This window comes from Mustela nigripes, chromosome 10 (genome assembly GCF_022355385.1).
Source record: "Mustela nigripes isolate SB6536 chromosome 10, MUSNIG.SB6536, whole genome shotgun sequence".
Classification (NCBI taxonomy): domain Eukaryota; kingdom Metazoa; phylum Chordata; class Mammalia; order Carnivora; family Mustelidae; genus Mustela; species Mustela nigripes.
The window spans coordinates 34,418,254-34,440,485 of record NC_081566.1 but is presented as its reverse complement, the minus strand read 5'-3'; the positions used below and the strand labels follow the sequence as shown (position 1 = coordinate 34,440,485).

Below are 22,232 nucleotides of genomic sequence, written 5' to 3'. Positions count from 1 at the left end.
GGAACTTGGTAATATATAACAAAACTAAATATGTATTTTCCTTTTAAATGAAGAATCTCACTTTTAAGAACTTGCACCGAAGATATACTTTCAACATTTAAAAATAATTATGCACAGAGTTATTCCTTACATCACTGCATAGAATTGCAAAATATTAAGTACAACTTATATGTCCATATATAGGAAAATGGTTAAATATATTATTGTAGATCCACTATAAGCTGTAAATAAAGGAGGAATATCTCTGAGCTTATACGGGGTGAATTCCAGTGTATCTATTAAGTTAAAAAAAAAAAAAAGCAAGGTGTAAATAAGGACCCAGAGCATTTTTATGACCCCAAATCTTTTTATGTAATAAGGAAGACAAATAAGAAGATATACATGTGTCTTATTTGGGCAAAATTGAAGAAGGCAAATAAGCTAGAAACTATGGAAATGGATTTGAAAGGAAATGGGTGAGAGTAGAAGTAATAGAAGTGACATTTCTCTATCATACCATTTTATATAATTCTGACATTTGGAGCTATGGTAAGGCAAAATTTTAAAGTTTTGCAATTTTTTTTTGCAAAAATTAAAAAATAAAAAAGGATGGGCTAAAAAGTATTACGCTAAGCAAAATAAGTCAGTTGGAAAAAGACAAATATCATATGACTTCACTCATGTGTGGAATTTGAGAAACAAAACAGATGAGCAAAGGGGAATAAGAGAAAGAGAGACGCGAACCAAGAAAGAGACTCTTAACTGTAGAGAACAAACTGAAAATTCCCAGAAATATTATAAATATATATAAATGTTCTTTCTTTATTTATTTAGAGAGAGCACGAGTTGGGGGTGAGGCAAAAGGAGAGGGAGAGGGTGCCTGGGATGCTCTGTTGGTTAGGCAACCAGCTTCGGCTCAGGTTATGATCCTGGGGTCCTGGGATCGAGTCCCACATTTGGGCTTCCCCTGCTCTGCAGAGAGCTTGCTTCTTCCTCTCCCTATGCCTGCTACTGCACTGCTTGTGCTCTCTCTCTCTCTGTCTGTCAAATAAATAAATAAAATATTTTAAAAAGAGTATATAATTATAGAGACACATATGCATATATGCAAATATATATTAATATTACATCTTTATGAATATTACTCCAATATATTGGAATATTCCAGTATATATATTATATTACTCAGCCGTATAAAAGAATACAATCTTGCCACTCGTAACAGCATAGATAGACCTTGAGGGCATTATGTTAAGTGAAATAAGTCATACAGAGAAAGACAAATCCTATGTGATCTCACTTATATGTGAAATCTAAGAAAATTGACCTGTAGAAACAAAGAACAGACTAGTGATTGCCGGAGGTGGCAAAGGCAGGAAGTGCAGAAAATGGGTGAAGATGATCAAAAGGCACAAACTTCCTGTTAGAAGATAAATTCTGGGGATGTAATGTACAGCATAGTGACTATAGTTAACAATACTGTATTGCATATTAAAAGTGTCTAAAAGAATAGATCTTAGAAGTTCTTATCATAAGAAAAAAATCCTAACTATATAGGGGATGGTAGTTAACCAGGGTAATCATTAGCAAATCATTATGTTATATACCTTAACTGTCAATTATATCTCAGTAAAACTGGGGAAAAAATAAAATGGGAAGAATAAAAATAAATATATCAGTTACTACTCTAAAAAATGTTAATTTCATCAAAAACACCCTTATAGAAAGATTTGGAATAGTGTTTGACTATATATCTGAGCATTCTACAGCCCAGTCAAGTTGACACATTAAAATTAACCATCACAGTATCCAATAGGATATTGTAAAAATAACATAGTGTGACTTCGGGGAATCAATTATTAAAGACATTGTGGCTTCTGCCTTTCTCTCTTTTTCTGGGAAATGCCAGCTGCCATGTCACCAGGAGACTCAAATAGTCTTATGATGAGGTCTACATTTTGGGGCTATGAGGGCTGCAGCCAATAGCCATGACTGAGCCCTCTTGGGTGGAGATCCTCCAGTTCCAATCTAGCCTTCAGATAACTGCACTTCCGGCTGATGTTTGAAATGCAACCTCAAGAAAGCCCAAGCCAGAACCCCCTAGCTAAGCTGCTCTTGAGTTCCTGACACACAGAAACTGTGTGAGATAATAAATACTTATTCTTGCTTTAAATCAATAAGTTTAGGGTAATTTGTTACTATGCAAGAGATAGCTAATTTAAAAGTCATTCTATAAAAACCCTTGCTGCGTACTCTTCAAAAATGTCAAGGTCATGAAAAACATAAAAAAGGCCAGGATCTTTTCCAGGTAAATGAGGAAGAAAAGACATAATAATCAAATGTAGTGTGTGATCCTTGAATGATCCTGGACCAGAAAAATGAAAGGGTGAGAGAGAGATTGCAATAATAAAAATTATTGAGATGATTCGAAATATGTGAATATAACCTGTCACTTAGATAATATTTCAATGTTTCCTGTTTTTGTTCATTGTACTGTAGTTATGCAAGAGAATGTCCTTGTTTTTAAGAAATGTACCAAGAATTTAGAGGAGTATCATGCCTCTATTTTACTTATCTCAGTCCCAAAGTAACAATTATGTAATTATAATTATATAATCATATATATGTATGTGTATATATCTAGATTGCTCTATATATAGGTAATTACACCTATAGCTATCTATCTCTGTCTATGTAAAGAGAGAGAGAATGATAAAAGAAATATAGTGAAATGTTAACATTGGGTAATCTGGGTGATGGATATATGGGAATTCTTTGCACCATTCTCAAAATATTCTGTAGAAATTGCCTCAAAATAAAAAGGGCATAAGAGGAGACGTGGCTGCTATTTATAAATTTCCTTTCTAAGTAAACTGTTTCTTTAAACGGAGGACTTGAAGCTTTAATAGCTTTTGAAATGAATTTATTGGATTCAAACCAGAATTTTGGAATGGCATGGCATGGCATAGCACAGAATAGAATAGAACAATAGGAGAGGGCATTATAGATTAGCAAGAGTGAGTACTATTTTGTGAAACTTGTTTCATTTCTCCAGAGAGACAAAAGTGGATGCAGGATATTGTTCGGTTAAAAAAAAAGAAAGAAAGAAAGAAAGAAAAGAAAAAAAAAAAAGTTGGAAAGCCACAGCGCTGAGGGCTAGAGCCAGAGCCAAAGACCTGGTCACAGTCGCTCCGCCCCCCTGCCCCTGGCCCCTTCGCCCCCTCCCGCCCGCACCCCAGAGCCCTGGCCGGGCGGATCTAACACGCGCTGGCGTCCGGCCCCAGGCAACCTGCAGGTGTGCGCGCAAAGCTAGCACGTGGCGACAAACTCTATTTAAGGGCCCCCGTGCCCTAGCTTTCAGCTGTCTCCTGCTTCAGCCCTCCTCTCCCGGAGCTGTCCGAGGCTCGAGTGTCTCGCAACGCATCCTGCCGCTGGGGCTCCCGCCGGGGCATGGGCGCTGCGGGCCTGCTCTGCGTTTGCCTGGCTGTCATCGCACCGGGGGTTCTCGGTGAGCTGGGAGGGGCGGGTAGGGACACGTCTGGGGCAGGGACGGCCTCTCTGCGGCGGTGCAAAGCAGAGTGAATAAGCGAGAAGGTCCGATCAGTGCTGGATGCTTGACAGCCTTCCGCTCGCTTTGGGGGACCCCCAGGATCTCCTGGTGCTCCTTCTGGGGTTGGGGCCACTCTCTTTGCTCTGCATGGGCTCTCGGCTCCCCGGACCCAGCAGATGCTCATCGCTCTCTGCCTGAGGTCTGTAAGCGCTAACGCTGGCCAAGTAACCAGAACCTACCCGTGATGTGTGAAAGACCTCCCGCTGACTTCCCCAGTAAGAATAATGTCTGGTTCTGACGCGGGGTTTTCATGGTTTCTGAACTTTGATGTGTTGCTGGTAAAGACATTCTAAATGAGAAACACCTGCAGCTATTGAGAAAAGTTGGTAATGTGAATCAAAACTACAGTCATCTTCGTATTACTTATTCCTTTAATGGTAAGGGCTCCAGAAGGTCTCATTCAACCTGCAGGTGTGCGCACAAAGCTAGCTTTATTAACACCCCACCCTACCCCCCAAGTGACTTAATTTTACAGAAATATAGTAGTTTGTTAAGATTAGAGTCTCTTGGCTACATGTGGATCTGACTTTCTCATTATCTCCAGAATACAGCGAATTCCTAGTTAAGGTCTCTGCAGACCTCAATAACTGGGTGACTTTTGGCAAGTCTTATAGCTCCCTGACCCTCAGTTTCTTCTTCTGTAAAATGAAGCTAGTGGTAAACTGCACTACCACCTTCCTGAGCTGCCTTGAATATGACATGAAATTAGGCAAATGAAAGTTGGGTGTTACTTGTGACCACTAAGTATCAGTCCTAAGACTGGTAGAGACCCAATTTTCTGCAGCCGGCATTTAAGTATGTTCATCCCAGCTTCTTAATTGTAGAGATACATTGGTTCGATTTCAACAGAAGCAAATTGTCTGCTCCCTGCATCCAAATTTCTCTTGGTCCTATTAGTTGAACATTTCCCCAGATTAGTAACTTTGTTTCTCTCTCCTATGTGTTAACTTCCTTTGAAAAAGTGTTATGTTCACAACTTTCCCTAACCCATCTGCATGGCACAGTTCCAGACCTGGCTTCTCATCAGTATTCCGTTCCTACTGGATATTATCAATTAAAAATCAGGTTCTTCACCAGCCCTGCCCAGTTCTTCATCCCCTCTCAGTACCAGTGTGAGCTGCCCTCTGGTCACTGAACTCCAAGACACTTAACGATCAGGTCTGCCTGTCAACTGTTCCAGCACATTAGCTGTCACATAGCTTCTGTCATTTGTCTTAGCATTCTTACACCAATATTCTAATTGTATTATGATTACCTGTGTCACTCTTTTTTTTAAATTTTTTCAATTTATTTATTTTCAGAAAAACAGTATTCATTATTTTTTCACCACACCCAGTGCTCCATGCAATCCGTGCCCTCTATAATACCCACCACCTGGTACCCCAACCTCCCACCCCCCACCCCGCCACTTCAAACCCCTCAGATTGTTTTACCTGTGTCACTCTTGATACTAGCCTTCAACTTGCCAATGGTGAAGACCAAAAGTTTAAAATATACTTTTTCATTATACTACTCCTTTACTTCCTACTGCCTGTGGGATTTAAAAAAAAGAAAAAACTAAGTCTTCAGCCTTTCAAGCTTTTTGTAGTTGGATCCCATCTAAATATGGCCCCCCTCAACTCTCCACTGTTTCTAATCATGAATACACTGTTCATCTTCTTGCCTGACTATCCCCCATGGTCCTTTGCTCATGCTTTGCCCACACACCCCTCCTGACTATTGCTTCTATTATATACCTTCCCTAGACTATCCCTGGACTCTGGGCCAGTTCCTGACTTGAAGGATGCTTAACTAGCTCTTGAAGTACCTTTTACAAAATGTATTTATTTTTCTAGTTTTATTGAGGAATAATTGACATATTGCTGTGTAAATTTAAGGTATATACCCGCGATGATTTCATATACATATATGGTGAAATGGTCACCCCAGGAGTGGTGTGCGTCATCTCATTTAGATGCAATAAAAGGAAAAGAAAAAATTCTTCTTGTAGTGAGAATCCTTCGAATCTATTCTCTTAATTTCCCTCCATATCATACAGCAGTATTTGCTCTAGTCTTCATGGTGAACATCATCTCCTTGTGCTCATTTGTCTTATAACTAGAAATTTGTACCTTTTGATCACCTTCCTATAATTTGCCCTCCCACCATCACACCTCCAGCAGTCACAAACTGATCTCTTTCTTTATTAATTCGGTGTGGTTCTGGGTGTTCAGTTTGTTTGGTTGTTGTTTGTTTTTAGATACCACATATGGGTGAGATCGTACAATATTTGTCTTTCTGTGTGACATGTTTCACTTATCATAGTGCCTTCAAGGTGTATCCATGTTGTCATTTTTAATGGCTGAATAATATTCTATTATATATATACATACCACAACTTCTTTATCCTTTCCTCCACTGATGAACACTAAAGTGGTTTCCATGTCCTGTAAATAATGCTGCAAAGAACATGTGGGTACAGATCTCTTTTTGAGTTAATGTTCTCATTTCCTTTCAATATATTCCCAGAGGTGGAATTGCTGGATTATGTGGTGGTTCTATTTTTAATTTTTTGAGAAATTGAGATGCCTTTTAAAAAGCACCAAGTTCTTGGGTTCTGTCTCATGCTTCAGAGATTCCCTCCTTTGGGGTGTGGCCCGGGAAACAGTTTAACAAGTACTCTGGAAGATTCTGAAGCAACTTGTCTATAGGGTACACAGCTATGAGCAAAGTCATATAGGAAGCAAATTTTCTTCTTAGAGTTTTCCCACTTTTCTCCTTTTGTTTATTTGCATAAACCAATTCTAATTTCCTGCATTCTTAAATTTCACTCTTCCCTAGACTGATGTCATCCTACCCTAAGAAAACAAAATCATTAAATAGGAATTCCCTTATTTACCAGTTATCTACCTTCATCTGAGATCAGATCCTCTCTCCCCTGCTTAAAACCTGCCAACGGCTTCCCATCACATTAGATGTGATTAGCTCTTTAACCTTGACTACAGGTCTCTGTCTCTCTCTGAAATTTTCTGTTCTCTCCCCTTACTCCCTCTGCTCCAGCCACACTGGTCTTCTTGTCTGTTCATATTTGTTTAGACTATGGTTTCCGTTTATTGAAGTCCACTTCCTACATACCGTCTCTTGCCTGTCTCCTTAACTTTCAGGTCTCACCTCCCCTGCCCACCCTTCTCTGATTCATCGGAAGTAGTCTGAACCTTGGTCACACTCTATCACACAACTGTGTTCTATTTTCCACAGAGAACTTGTCCTCATATGAGACCTTCTTGTTCATTTTTTTACTTTGTTGTTTGTTCTCTCATTGGAATACAAGTTCGTGAGAGCAAGGTCTTTATCTGACTTCTTGCCTGATGAATCCCTCAACACTAGCACATAATGAGGGGTTCTGTAACAATGGAAAAAAATATATTTCCTCCCGACAACAGTCAACTCCTCCTTCTGAATTATGGTTGCATTCCATCCTGTCTTGCCTGTGCAAGGACTTGACTTCTGCAAATATCCCATCTTCTGTCACCCATTTGTACCTCTCTCTTGGATCATCCCTACCAGCAGTTAAATATGGTCCAGTGTATCCTTTATGGGACCAGGTCAGGGACTTCTCATGACCCCTTCTCTTCCTTCTCATCCCTCTTCTCAAAACTTCTCATCCACTGCTTGCTCACATTTCTTTACCTCCTTTACCCACCTCAGACAGGCTTCTCTCCCCCACATTCTCCTAAAGCTACTATCAGCAAGGTTACTACTGACCTTCATGCTGGCATATCCAATGGTCATTTTTTCTCTCCTTATCTTCTCAGTCTTTTGACAAAAGCTTATTACTTCCTTTCTCTTAACACCATTTTCATTCTCATCATCCAAAACAGGGCTTCCTGTTATTTGACTTCCTCTCCCCTCTGTTTTTTTTTTTTTTTCTCTGTAATTCTATGATTACTCTTGGTCTCTTTTGCCCTATCTGAAATGTTGTAAGGTGTTGGCGCTCAGCCCTGGGCCTGTTCTGCCTTTCTTCATACCTTCTTCCTAAGAGATCTCATCCAATCTCATGGTTTTAAATATTGTTTATATGTTGATGACTCATTTATTATCTGTAGTCTTGAACTCCCTACTGAGTGGAAAGTTTGTGCATCCAACTGCCCTCATGCATGTCCATGTGGGGGCCCAAAAGTGTGTTAAATATACCAACTCTAACATGGAACCAGTTCTGCACACACCTTAACACACACACACACACACACACACACACACACACAATGGTGCTTTCCCATCTTTAGGACATGGCATTACCATCAGCCATGTAGCTCAAGTCACCATAAGTAACTTCGAAGATGTTACTAAATCCTGCCATTTTCTTATCCCTGTCCCCAATACAACAAAAAGTTTCTACTTCTAAAGATTTTTTTAGTTCTGTATTTGACAGACAGAGATCACAAGTAGGCAGAGAGGAAGGCAGGCAGAGAGAGAAGGGGAAGCAGGCTCCCTGCTGAGCAGAGAACCCAATGCGGAGACCTATCCCAGATGCAGAGCTTGATCCCTGGATGCTAGGATCATAACCTGAGCTGAAGGCAGAGTCTTTAACCCCTTGAGCCATCCAGGCATCCCAAGTTTCTGCTTCTGAAATGTATTCCAAACTCATCCACTTCTCACTGTCTGCATTTGGTCCAAGCCTCATTTTTGTCTGAACTGTTACAATAGTCTCCAGAGCATTCTTCACTCACTTGCCAGACTATTCTTTTTAAAAGGTAAATCAGGCCATGTGACTTTTCCACTTAGACTTCTTAATGTGGCCTAAGAAATCTAATATGATCCCTCCTTCTAGCTTTCTAACTTGGTCTCCCACCACTCCATTGGTATGATCACTACATTCCAGTCATACTTGCTTTCTGTCTATCCCTAAAGCATAGCAAACCCATCCCTGCTGTTAGGCTTCTGCCTAAAATGTTTTATTCAGTGCTGTACCTGATTGGCTGTCCTTCAGTCACAACTCAAATGTCTCCTCTTCATAGGCTTTCCTCAACCATAATAGCTGAAGTCCTATGTCTCCCTGCCCCCTACCCTTGGTGCATTACATTTTGACACATCACTCTGGTTATCTCCTTTACATAATATTTATTGGTATTTATCTGTCCCTGTCTCCCACTATAGGAATATAAATTCCATGAGGGTAAAAACATTGTTTCTAATGGTCACAGCATACTCCTATGTTTGGGACAGTACCTTGGTTAAAATGTGTAACTGTCTTTGAAAAAATGATCAAATAGCCAGGAAACCCAGTGGTAAGGCATTTGATTATAATTCTCATTCTCAATCATAATTTTTCTCCTATCTGCTTTTTGACCTTTCTTTTTTTTTAATATAATTTTTTATTTTTTATAAACATATATTTTTATCCCCAGGGGTACAGGTCTGTGAATCACCAGGTTTACACACTTCACAGCACTCACAGCACTCACCAAAACACCCTCCCCAATGTCCATAATACCACCCCCTTCTGTTTTATTTTTATTACCTTGTATATTCTTTATTCATTTCAAATGGATTTCTGAGCCATTCCAAGTAAAGCCTCTTGAACCCCAAATAGAGTTAAATACATCCTGGTTCTCCAGAAACTGCTTTACTTAATCAATTTTTAACATGGTTTGAAAAATGCACATGTTAATGTCTTACCACTGTCTTCTATTTTAGACACAGTCAGGATCTACACTAATTTTTTCTTTTGATTGTAGAATGATGTGAAGAGGGTGCAGTGACCCTTAAGAAAAACTTTATTTCTTAATGGCTCATGGACTAACCTCCTTTTCTCTGATATGGAAGAGAACACGACTGTTGGAAATTCTTGTGACCTGGATTTTTGACAATTCATTACAAATAAAAACTATTGTCCCCCCCCAAAGAGAGAGTGTCAAGTCTTATTGGGGATAAGATTTTCCCATTATTTATCATCCAGAAAGTATAATTCTCATCTTGTGTCACCTCAGAAGATAACATTATGAAGTACCCTTCTGCTCTTGCTGCTTTTGGGTCTCCATTTCATCTTGGTCCCCATCATTGTTACTCACCATTACAGATTTAAATTGGTCTTCCTGCTTGTGGAGAAGTACTTGGTATTGTCCTTATTCACATTATGTAATTATAGATTAAATAATTTAACTAAGATGAATTGGCACAAGTAATGCCAAGGTCATGAAACTGGTCTTCTTTGAGATCAAACCTTTACTTTCCCTTTAGTCTTGCTGTTCTGTACAGGTATGTACTTGGAGACGTTTGTGATGGTTAAGGAAGAAAACCAAAGGACTTGAGGCGAGAAATAGAAGAAGACCAGTGATACCTAGGTCCCAACAGTGATGGCTATTCTTAGGTCCTGTCCATGACTTCTCCAACAGAAGTGTCGGGCCACAGGAAGACTGAGTCTGGCTGCAACCTTGGGAGCTCTGTGTTGCAGTTGTTCATTTAGTTCATGTTTATTCTTTGACTTTCACCTGTACCTGTCTCAAACTTGTTTGAAAAAGAGATTTATAAATTTGCTATTCAAAGGTCCCTTTGCCCAGAAAAATGACTTTTCCAGGTACATCCTCAAATATATGGGTGTTACAGTTTCTTACTCATCTCCTAGTATAATATGATTCATTAATAGTAATAATAATATTATTAATCATAGGGAACTGTCTCAAATCGACTAGTTCCTTTTATCTAGTACCCATCAGAAATATTTACTATGCTCTCTTAGGGGAGTATATGATTCTACTAGATTAATGGAATAAAATAATGAAGAATAATGAAAATATTTTCATCTTGCTAGGACCAAAAGATTTAATGATTAACAGAGTAATGTGAATTCATTAAAATAACTTTAGAGGGTCATACATGTGCTGTGCTTAGGGGTCTCTAAGGTACTAGTTCCCCTGCTATCCCAGGAAGGTTTTTATTTATAAGGTTTTAGATTTTTGTAATGAACCTGTAAGAAGATGGAAAAACTCCAGAATCTTTGTGGAATTTTATAAAAAAGTATTTTCTCTAGTTCTTCCTCTAAGTCTGTCCTAAAAAGTCTTGGAACTTCTGAACTTCTACCTCTGTATATGCACCCATACTGCAAGATCCGTTGTTTGCCCCAGAAAATACTGCTGCATTTTAGGTTTACTTTCTAAAGATCAAAGTTGTCAGGGTAATGACAAAACAGCAGCAGAGTAGAAGTTTCAGTCTCTCCTAGTTTTGATATTCCTGTGGTCTTTGTCTCTAGGTCAGTGTAAGCCCCTGCCAAGGTATCATTTTGCTAAGCCTAAAGTTAAGAGTGATCAGTCTGAGTTTGCTGTTGGGACGTCTTGGGAATATGAATGTCTTCCTGGGTATATCAAGAGGTCATTCTTTATCACCTGCCTAAAGACCTCCAAGTGGTCAGATGCTCAGGATTTCTGTAAACGTGAGTAATCTGTAAAAAAGGCATCTTTGGGTTTATCAGCATATCTCTATGAGCTAATTTCAAGATAAAAGACCATCAAATTAGCAAATCATCTTAAATTAAGGGGGCTTCTGGGTTTTCCATGTTTCTTTTATTCATAAGAACTTTGGTTAATACTTTAAGATCCATAAATTCGTTCTATGGTCTCTATACTGTGTGAGAGTAAGATTAAAAGTTAGTATACAAAGAACACTGGTGTCATTTCATTCTTATCCATGCAATTCAAGAAATATTTTTCAGTAACTGCTATGTGTTAAGCATTAGGCTAGGTGATAGGGATGGGGATACACAAAAATTAGTCTCTGCCTTTGAGGAACTCCTATACCCGCTGTGAAGACTGGCTTTTAAATAAATGCTGTATCTGATGTAATTTCTTTTATTTGTAGAGAGAAAGTTCTATGAGACCATAGAGAAGTAAATAACAAAGGCCATCTTGGAGAATTAGGGAAATCTAGGCATTATGGGTGGAGGAGACAGCATATTCAAAAGCATAGAAGTACAAAAGAACAGGGAATCTTTGGAAAAAATAGTAATTCAGTGTGGTTGGAGTATAAGTTGCGTGGTGGGGAATAACAGTTAATTAAGTGGACTGATGCTTATTTGTAATGAGCCATGCATTTTTTCTTCTGATAAATAATGGTTAAGTCACTGCAAATTTTTAAATGCAGGAAGAGGCGTGGTCACGTTTGTACTTCTGAAATATATTATGTGCAGTGGTATAGAAGATGTAGGTTAGTCAATGATCCAATTAGAGATTTCAGCAATGACTAAATAGTTGATTTGGAGAGAGATTTCTGGAATCTAGTCACTAAAATTTGGTTACCACTTGAATGAAGAGCGGTGGGGAGAGGATTAGTTATAGAAAGGAAGTAATGACAATGAGGTTTTTTTAAGCCACAGACTTGGTAAATGATGCCATCAACTGACAGACTATAAAAAGGGGAAATAGAGATTGTAAACTATGATTGACCCTAATAATGTTTGCATCCATACTCGGAAATATAGAGTGTATGCTTTAAACAAATCGTGTTCTGAAGTTGATTGATCCTTTGGAAGATAGAAGTTTTGTAAATGTCAAAATTGGTTTTGATTAAGTGTAAGTAGGCTAGTTGGCAAGTCCAATCAGGTTGGTTTTAATATAAAACACAGAACATCCCCCAAATTCCAGTCCCAAATTCTGTTTTGTTTTGTTCTCCATTATAGGTAAATCATGTACAAGTCCTGGAGAACTCCTCCATGGCTCTGTCCTCATACCCACGGGTGTCATGCTTGGGTCAACAATTACATTTTCTTGTGATCAAGGGTGAGTTGGCAGGAGACATCTCCAGAATACATGAGTATTAGAACAGTGGTTTCAACAAGAAACTGTCAGTTCTTCAAAAGAAATCCAAGTAATTGCCACCTACCCTTAAAAATAGATAAGCAAAAACAGAATCACCATCCTGATCTAGAGATAACTCTTTAAGATTATCCACTTCTATAGATGAGAAAGAAATTTGGGCTATTCTTCTGATTTTAAGTCTCCAACCTTCCTGACCAGGAGCCAAATTTCATTTGGCTTTAGATTATTGAACTTTTTGTATGAGTCCTTACTTGTCATACATGATATTCTATCTTTTACTTGTCATATATGATATTCTATTCTTTGCCATTTCAGTAGAAAAAGAACTAACTTTCCTAAAATATCCATTTCGCTGGGAGGTTATCACTCATCTCTTTGTCTTTAGATATCGACTTTTTGGTGTTTCATCTGCTACATGTATTATCTCAGACAATACTGTAACCTGGGATAACGACATGCCTTTTTGTGAATGTGAGTAAGATGATTCCTTCATTGCACCCTATGTACCTCCTCTTGTACCCTTCTAGAAGGAAACTGGGCATCTACACATCAAAATGAGCACCCAGGAGAGTTATACTTGGTTTGGATCATTCTGGGCACAGAGCTGTGGTTTCTCTTCTACTGCATGCATCTCCCAATCCCACCACACTTTCCTTTGACTACTGTTCTTTGATGATAAGTTATTTCATCGTGAATAAGTGCTTAAATCTAAAATATGTTATGAGATTACACACTGGCATCTTTATTCTATCCAAAATGTTTGGCCACCCTAGGTGTTTCCCACAACCGTTTTTCTGTACTTTGGGGTGAGGGGTGGGAGGAATGGTGATCAGATCATAGTTTCTTGACTTTTCATCAGGCCAGTCCATGAATCTTTCTACCTTGATACTTCCTATTCAGAATCATCTTTAAGATGAGGATACAGAATTTCAATAATCTGGGTTAATTGTTGGCTGAGTTGAAGTGTGGTTTGCAAGAGTGAAGACAAAATTCCCAGAAGGTATAACCTTTAAATGCCTTCTCTTTTTTCCCACCTACCCCTCAAAAGCTATTCCTTGTGGGCCACCCCCAGCCATCACCAATGGGGACTTTTACAGCAGCAGTAGAGAGGACTTTTTCTATGGAATGGTGGTGACTTATAAGTGCCACACTGGACCAAATGGAAAAAAGCTGTTTGACCTTGTGGGTCAGAAGTCAATATATTGTACCAGCAAAGACAATCGAGTTGGCATCTGGAGTGGCCCTGCCCCTCAGTGTATTCTTCCAGTCAAATGCCCAATTCCAGAAGTTGAAAATGGGATTATGGAATCTGGATTTGGACGTTCATTTTCTTTAAATGATGCTGTGATGTTTAGGTGTAAGCCTGGCTTTACCATGAAAGGCAGCCACATAGTATGGTGCCAATCAAACAGCAAATGGAATCCTCCACTGCCAAAGTGCTTTAAGGGTGAGTTGTGTTGAAATTTGAGGATCTAGAAACAAAAGGAAACTTTTAGAGAAATAGATGCATGGCACTAAATAGAAGATAAGGAGAAAGACAGTATAGGTAGTTGGGTCTGCTGATTAAAGAATTTTAAACTAAACTGTGAAAGTAATAACTAAATTTTGAAGAAGTAGGAGATTTACTATATTCTGGGACAGTACCAGATTTGCATTAATGTAGGGCAAATTAGAAGATGTTTGAAAGAAAGAAAGAAAGAAAGAGTGAACCAGTGAAGAGAGTTTTTTTTTCCCCAAAATGTATATTTGATTCAGTTTTATTTAAACAAGAATAAAAAAACTCTCAATCCTATTGGAAATTGGCTGGTGTCAGAATTTGATTAAAAATATTGTAGACCTTATACATTCTCATATTGAAAAATGTGGCCTTTATGGAATAAGGCTAGAATTAAGACTGGGTCATTTCCCCATTCTCCCTCTCTATCCTACTCTTATTAAGAAATGTCTGACTTACTAAAAACCTGGCATCATTGGGAGGCCCTCCCACAAGACTCAAGAGATGTTATCAATCTAGTTTGGGGGCAGCAGGAAGAAAGAGGTACATTTTGATGGTGAAAATGTATTACAATATTTAGGTTCCCTTGGCTACAATATGAATGAGAGAATATCCAAGACCTTTTTTAGTTAAATGGAATGGAAATTGATGAGTGGGTGTCATGTTTCCCAGCATAGATCAAGATAGGGAAAGCAGAGAGTTTCATGGTTCATCATATCTAAAAAAGTAACACCTTAGTCCCATTTTACCTCCACCCCAGCCAAAGGAGTCTCTGCCCTACACTTAGACGTGTTGGCATAACCACCTTCATCCCACCTCTGCCTACCTCAACTTGGCTTATGTTGTAGAAGAGAAAGTTCTTATTTCAGAAATAAAAGACCTCTGGTCCTGTTCTCTTCTCAGGGTGTCTACCACCTCCACATATCAACCATGGTAGTTATAACATCTTGGATAAGGAATTCTTTCCAATTGGACAGGAAGTATCCTACAGCTGTGACCCTGGCTATACCCTCATTGGAAGTAACCCTATCCAGTGTACATCCTTGGGAGCCTGGAGCTATGCAGCCCCTGAATGTGAAGGTGCCTAAAACTTTATTCCATCTTAAGGAAACCGAACTGTTTCCTGACTCCTCATGTGCCAGCCTTGTCTCTTTTTTCCTAGCAAAATCATGCGATGCCATTCCAAACCAACTTCTCAATGGCCATGTGGTGACTCCTCCTAATCTCCAGCTTGGGGCAGTGGTTTCATTTGTTTGTGATAAGGGGTGAGTGTGAGGGGAGAGGGCCTGAACTGAGACCTACGACTCATAGCTAAGCATTGCAAACAATGATCTTTAAAGATAGCTAATTTTTTTTTCTCTTTATGACTTTTCCTCTTATTTTCTTTACCTTGTATGACTAATAATTCTAATATTAAGCAAATGTTATTGATTTTTGTCCAATGGTATGTATTGTGTATGGCCAGAGAGAGCTGGGAATTGTCCTTTCATCATATGAAAAAGCAAAATTGGGGGTCACAAAATTAAGGCTCCTATTATGAAGAAAAATGAGGGTTCAGTAAGAGGGGGTACTTTATGGTGTATCTTAGGTAACAAGGTCTTTGATGTTTTTGTCAGTAGGAACTGAGGTTTTTTCTTTCTAAATGGTCAAGAGTATTTTAACATTTAGATACCAAAGAGAAAAGGGAGAATTCAAAAAGATAATATTATCATTAGGATTTTTTTTGTTTGTTTCTTTTAACTTGGTCTGAAGTCATGACATAGCTGAGCTGATTCGCAAACTTTGACTTTTTCCTTAAGCCAGAGATGATTCAGAAAAGCAATAGAGGCCATTAATACTGCATACTTGAGAGAAGTGATTAATTCCATGCAGCTGAAAATTTATTTGTTCTGGTGATGATTTGCTACCCCTTATTATTTAAGGTACCGATTAAGTGGCCAATCTTCTAGTCAGTGTGTCTCAGAAGGAATGAGAGTATTCTGGAATAATACATTTCCTGTCTGTGAACGTGAGTAGAAAACAAAAGTAATAAAGTACAGATCTTGTCCTCTGATTTTTGGTGTATTCCCATGCATAACATCTTATACATATGTGTACTTTGAATAGATGTATGCCAGTCTTCTCTATGATCTAGGATGCAGACCAAAACTCAATTCATTGAATTCACTATATATTGTATCAAGTATTCTATATATATAAAGATAAATGCTCTCAACATTCTCCCTACTGAAACTGAGTAGCACTGAGGTGCTGAAATGGTTTGGCTGTGTCTTCTTATGCCAGTTCCTCCACTGATGAGCAACTCGTGAAGCTCACTGGAAATCAACCAGATGTCCTGGATGTTGGAAGTTTTCCCTTTATTCTGAGACTCATTCAGGAAAGATGTGCATACATCAACACAGCTGTAGCAATATCCTTCATGTGTATTAGGACAAGTAAATAAAGGCTATGATGTCATTATCCAAAACCTCTGATCACTTCTTGTGGGCTTTTTCAAAGGGGTTCAACATCAAAGGGTAACAAAAGATCGGTAGAGAGGCTGCAGAATCTTCAGTAGTAAGACAAAATGCATTCTCACCACTTGTAGCCCCAGTTGTATGTTTGAAACAGGCATCGGATGGTTAGCATGTTCCAGTTATCATTCTTGTAATTTTCAGGTACTTTTATCTCACTGGATTTTCCTTGTAACCTTATGAACTAGCTTGGATTATACTATGGACAAAGAAATTGAGGCTTAGAGAGGGTAAGACTTGCCTAGTCACACAGCTACTAAATGACAGTGGGGATTTAAAACTAAGTCTATTAAAACCAAATTTCATTAGTGTATGGTGTTTCCCCACATGTGATTAACATATTATTAAGATTCTTCTTATGTGCTCTTTGCCTTTTGTTTCACTATAAAAATTGGTGAGACTCTAAACTATTGGATAAATTCTGTTTCATTGTTGCTGTTGGTCAGCATGGTGTTTATAGACCAGTTGATTTGTTTGCTGCAGATGGGAGAGAGAGGTAAGATCCTGAGAGGCTGGGGATAAGGACAGACTATGAGTAAGAAATAAATCATACAAATTTCTAAGTCTGTTTCTGAAAAAGTGACATGACCTATTTTTGGACCTTTCATCTAAATTTAAATCTTTTCATTGTCAGAATTAGTATGACCACATATTGCCTTGTTTACTTTTCAGGGATTTCTTGTGGCCCTCCTCCTCCTATCACAAATGGTCGGAATAGTTATTCTTCTGGTCCCATATATCTTAACACTGTGGTAAGGTACTCTTGTGTAGGTGCCTTCCGCCTCATTGGAGAAAGAAGTCTTTTTTGTATAAGTAAAGACCAAGTGAAAGGAATCTGGGATAAAGCTGCTCCTGTATGTGAATTGTATAATAGAAATTCTTTCTGCTCTGAGCCCATAGTACCAGGAGGATACAGAGATAAAAAATCTAGACCACCATACAGACATGGTGATTCTGTGACATTTACCTGTAATACCAACTTCACCATGAAAGGAAACAAATCTGTTTGGTGCCAAGCAAATAAAACCTGGGGGCCAACACCACTACCCACCTGTGAGAGTGGTAAGTAAAAACAAAACATAAAGCTAAGTGGGGGGAGGCTGGAACCTTGCATTTCTTTGCAGATCAAGTTTTTGTTTTGAAGGAAGAACAATGTAGATATGTGAATGGTGGGAGTGGAAAGGAGGGAAAAGGTGAAAATTATGGTTTCTTGTTTTTACTTAGTCCTAGAAGGATGTGAATGTTCATTGAACAAACATCAGTAGAATAAAAAATAATGGGAAAATGTGATGGAACATACCTGATAATTGAATGGAATAAGTCTCACAAGATTGGGGGTTGGAGTTGTTTGGGATGTGGCAATCAGATGGTTTTAAATTATATATCTGGGTTACTGCTAAATTGAGAAGAAATGTGGGATCTAATAGCAAAATACACCCAATGGATTTAAAGCTCATCTTTGAATAGTTGTTGGGCTATCCTGGCAGAAACAATGCCCTATTATCTGCAGCCTCTATGAATATTTTGTAAGGTGGTCCACTATTGTCCAAGTCACCTAGGAAGTCCTAGCATTTCAGGTCAATTAACATTGAAAATAGGAGCCACTCATTTTCATAAGAAAACCATTTTCTTTTCATTTGGTTTGGTTTATGTTGTTGTTGATACCTAAAACTGAATTTCAATTATTCAGTTGAATAATTGAATAATTATTGAGGGGCTGGCATGCATATATATACACATACACATAGATATGTGTGTGTATGTGTATATATATGCCAGGCAATATATATTTGACAAAATTAGCTGTTTTCTTAATAAAAAACAGTATTGATCAGTTCTAAATCAATTGACTTGAAAAGGCTGTCAAATCATTAGAAAAAATATGGATCTATCTATAAACATGTATATAATATTAGAGGTAGGGAAGGTCTTAAGAGAGTCACAAAATGGGGTGACCATGGAAAACAAGATTTATAAAGATTTAGATAGATCTGTATGTACTGACATGGAAAAATATAAACCGATTATTAAGCAAAGAAAAGGCATAGAGTAATATGTATTAAGTACATGTACATACACGTGCTATATGTGTATATATGTATCACATAGAGGATCCCCAAAAGGTATATTACTAATGTCTGGCAGAATGACCCCCCAAATAGTAATATTCTACTTTTGGTGCAGAGAATAGACTATGAGTAGGAGGAGAGTATGGGTGAAGATGAGCTTTTTTTTGGTAATTGAAATTTTTTAAAAAGGCAAATGTAATTCATGTAGCTAAAAATGAAAATGTACAATTTGTTTTATAAAACATATACACTTAAGCCACACCTGTCTGATCTTTAAAAAGCTGAGTTGAAAATTAATGATGACTGGTTATCATAGATCATATGTCATATATTTGGATCTGTATAAGTCAAAACTAGATTGCGAAGGATGTATCATCTGATGGCCTTTTTCCTAATGTGTGTGCATGAAGATTTCCCTCAGGAGTGTCCACCGCTTCCTGCCATCTCCAATGGATCTCACACAGGGGAGGGGTTTGGCCCCTTTGCCCCAGGATTATCTGTGACTTATAGCTGTGAACCTGGTTACTTGCTTGTTGGAGAAAAGACCATTAGATGTTTGTCTTCAGGAAAGTGGAATGCTGTTATTCCCACATGTAAAGGTACCTACACTTATAACCGATTTTAAGAATTTGGACTCTTGGGGCACTTGGGTGGCTAGTGGGTTAAGCCTCTGCCTTCAGCTCAGGTCATGATCTCAGGGTCTTAGGATCGAGCCCCACATCAGGCTCTCTGCTTGGCTCTCTGCTCTGTGCCTGCCTCTCTGCCTACTTGTGATCTCACTCTTTATCTGTGTGTCAAATAAATAAATAAAATCTTAAAAAAAAAAAAAAAGGATTTGGACTTTTCTGGGGCACCTGAAGAGGTAAGCTCCAGACTCAGCGAGGTAAGCCCCAGACTCTTGATTTCAGCTCCAGTCATGATCTCAGTGTTGTGAGATTGAGCCCTAAGTTTGTTTCCATGCTGATTGTGGAGCCTTCTCAAGATTCTCTCTCTCTCCCTCTTGACTCTTCCCCCCCAAGTCATGTGCATGCTCTCTCTCAAATAAATAAATAAATAAATTTTAAAAACAGAATTTGGGCTATTCTGTTATTTGCCACACTTTGCTCATCTTTGACTTATCTCCTTAGAGGCAGAGTGTGAACCCCCAGGACCATTTCTCAATGGACGGATAAAGAGCCCTCCAAGTCTTCGGGTCGGTGCAACTGTGAACTTTGACTGTAATGAAGGGTGAGTTTTAGGAGGGCCTTGGAGATTTAGTTCATCTGGTTTATGTGTGCATGGTGTGAGCTGTGACAACTGCCAAGGGCTCCTCTGTGAGAATCCAGGGATAGCCTACGGTGAGGCTGGTAGAGAGAATGCTTATGAAGGGGGTTGATACACATCAGTTATGTGAATTTGCCTTGGATTTTAAGTGTAGGTCGTTGCTCTGCAACAGCTACTGCTTAATAGTCCCGTCTGTCTCCAGGTATCGGTTACAAGGCCAACCTTCCAGTCAATGTGTAATTGTTGGACAGCAGGCTTCTTGGACCAGGATGCCAGAATGCAAAGGTAGGTTAGAAAACTGTGGTTTGCAATGACTACCCTGGTCCTTGAACAGAACACTTCACTCTTGGCTTAACTAAAAGCTTTTTATTCAGTCATTACTATACAGAATTTGATAGAGCAGAGATCTCACATAGACATCTGGAAGAGTATGGTCTTTCACTAAAGCAACCTTCGGCCACCTCTTTATTCCCTGGTTACTCAAGGGAAAAAGGGTTCCTAGGCTCTTCTTTCTCTGAAAGCTCTGTAGACTTGCCAGCCAGGCGGGGCACAAAAAGGGGATTGTATATTCAGTAGAAGAAATCAGAGGATCACCCCGGTAGATATACTCAAGAAAAAAGTTCTAAATCATAATTTTAACATTATATTGCTATAGCTGTCTTGATCTGTATATTTCAGATTCAAGTATCACTGTCCCTGAGCCTAGGAGGGCACCGTGGTACAGCAACATTCGAGGCATTCTTCATTTGCAGTATAACTGCAGTCTTGTCATTTCTCTCTAATTTCTCTAGAAATTCTGTGCCCGCCACCTCCTTCTATTCTCAATGGAAGACCTACAGGAAGCTTTTCAGGGAATATTCCATATGGAAGCACAGTCACTTATACCTGTGACCCAGACCCAGAGAAAGGAGTGAGCTACAACCTTATTGGGAAGAAGACTATCCATTGTATCACCAACAGTCAGAAGACTGGGATCTGGAGTGACCCTGCCCCAAGCTGTGAACTTTCTAGTTCTGCTGTTCGGTGTCCACCTCCCCAGATCCTAAGAGGCCAAATATCATCTGGGCAGAAAGAACAATATTCCTATAATGACACTGTGGTATTTTCTTGCTCATATGGCTTCACCCTGAAAGGCAGCAAGGCAATCCGATGTACTGCCCGAGGCACATGGGAGCCATTGGCACCAGTCTGTGAAAAGGGTGAGTATTCCAATACTCAGAGAAGGTGCTACTGATTTTTTTTTAAGTGTTAGAGGATAGGGTTATGGATTTAAGCAGGACTTACCCAGTTTTTAGTCCCCTCAATTCTACTACGTATAGTGAATATAAGTTATATAGCTTTTCTTAACATCACCCCATCACTATTACTTCATTTTATGGTGTGGGAGTATCCTTGGAGGAAAAGCTTTAGGGATCACAGAGTTGCCTCTTTCTTTAGGGGAAAAAATACTGTTTGTTTCAATAGTCATTTTTTTAAAAGATTGTATTTATTTATTTATTTGACAGAGAGAGAGATCACAAGTAGGCAGAGAGGCAGGCAGAGAGAGAGGAGGAAGCAGGCTCCCTGCTGAGGAGAGAGCTCGATGCGGGACTCGATCCCAGGACCCTGAGATCATGACCTGAGCCGAAGGCAGTGGCTTAACCCACTGAGCCACCCAGGCGCCCCTCAATAGTAATTTTTTTTTAAGGGAAGAAAGCAAAGTCCCCACCCCAGGGATGTATCCCATTAAACACACAGGAGATGATTCCTTTAAAAAAAAAAAAAAAGAAGAAGAAGAAGAAGAGGAAGAGGAGGAATAGGAAGAAAGAAGAAGAAGATGAGAAGAAGAAGGAGGAGGAGGAGGAGGAAGGAAGAAGAAGAAGAAGAAAGAAGAAAGAAGGAAGGAAGGAAGGAAGGAAGGAAGGAAGAAGAAGAAGAAGAGAAGAAGAAGAAGAAGAAGAAGAAGAGGAAGAAGGAAGAAGAGGAGGAGGAGCAGGAGGAGACAGGAGAAGAATTAGAACTGAACAAAGTCTTCAGCACCCTAAGTGCAGAAATGAAAAAGAGATGAACCGCTGATCTAAAATTATCCAAAACTGAGCTACACATTAATGATAATTGCTTGTTTCTTTCTGTTGTTTATATAAGAAAAATTTTCTTTTCCTTCAGAGTGCCAAGCCCCTCCTAAAATCCTCAATGGGCAGAAGGAAGATGGACACATGGTCCGCTTTGACCCAGGAACATCTATAAAGTACAGCTGTGATCCTGGCTATGTGCTCGTGGGGAAAGAATCCATCCGCTGCACCTCTGAGGGGGTGTGGACACCCACTGCCCCCCAATGCAAAGGTGCCAGGCTTTGAATTTAGACATTTTATGGTTTTGAGTTTACCTTGAGCTGATTTCTCATCCAGGTCTCTTTTCTTAGTGGCAGAGTGTGAACCTGTAGAAGAGCCAGTCTTTAACAAACCGCAGGATCAATTTATTAGACCAGATGTCAACCCTTCTTGTGATGAAGGGTAAGTGAGTGCTGTCTCAGCC

General features: G+C 39.1%; 1 protein-coding gene and 1 long non-coding RNA gene across 7 annotated transcripts in view; one reads left to right on the top strand and one right to left on the bottom strand.

Annotated features, from left to right (window-relative positions):
• Positions 1–854: 854 nt before the first annotated feature.
• LOC132025562 (uncharacterized) lies at positions 855–7,414 on the bottom strand. The gene is made up of 3 exons (XR_009406644.1): positions 7,334–7,414; positions 5,023–5,120; positions 855–1,020 (listed from the first exon to the last, which is right to left on the bottom strand). It is a non-coding gene; the product is annotated as an uncharacterized LOC132025562 (long non-coding RNA).
• CR2 (complement C3d receptor 2) overlaps positions 3,234–22,232 on the top strand; it is a 35,172-nt gene continuing 16,173 nt past the window's right edge. For 2 of the 6 annotated variants that reach the window (XM_059413001.1, XM_059413000.1), the window contains exons 1-15: positions 3,234–3,487; positions 10,818–10,997; positions 12,240–12,339; positions 12,764–12,849; positions 13,427–13,825; positions 14,777–14,953; positions 15,036–15,138; positions 15,796–15,881; positions 17,059–17,448; positions 18,866–19,054; positions 19,583–19,682; positions 19,921–20,003; positions 20,510–20,917; positions 21,864–22,040; positions 22,120–22,210. In XM_059413001.1, the coding sequence (XP_059268984.1) occupies positions 3,430–3,487; positions 10,818–10,997; positions 12,240–12,339; positions 12,764–12,849; positions 13,427–13,825; positions 14,777–14,953; positions 15,036–15,138; positions 15,796–15,881; positions 17,059–17,448; positions 18,866–19,054; positions 19,583–19,682; positions 19,921–20,003; positions 20,510–20,917; positions 21,864–22,040; positions 22,120–22,210 (2,627 nt within the window). In that variant the 5' untranslated portion in view covers positions 3,234–3,429. The remainder of the gene's footprint in view (positions 3,488–10,817; positions 10,998–12,239; positions 12,340–12,763; positions 12,850–13,426; positions 13,826–14,776; positions 14,954–15,035; positions 15,139–15,795; positions 15,882–17,058; positions 17,449–18,865; positions 19,055–19,582; positions 19,683–19,920; positions 20,004–20,509; positions 20,918–21,863; positions 22,041–22,119; positions 22,211–22,232) is intronic. The other 4 variants (XM_059413002.1, XM_059413003.1, XM_059413004.1 and 1 more) reach the window with 4 other exon arrangements.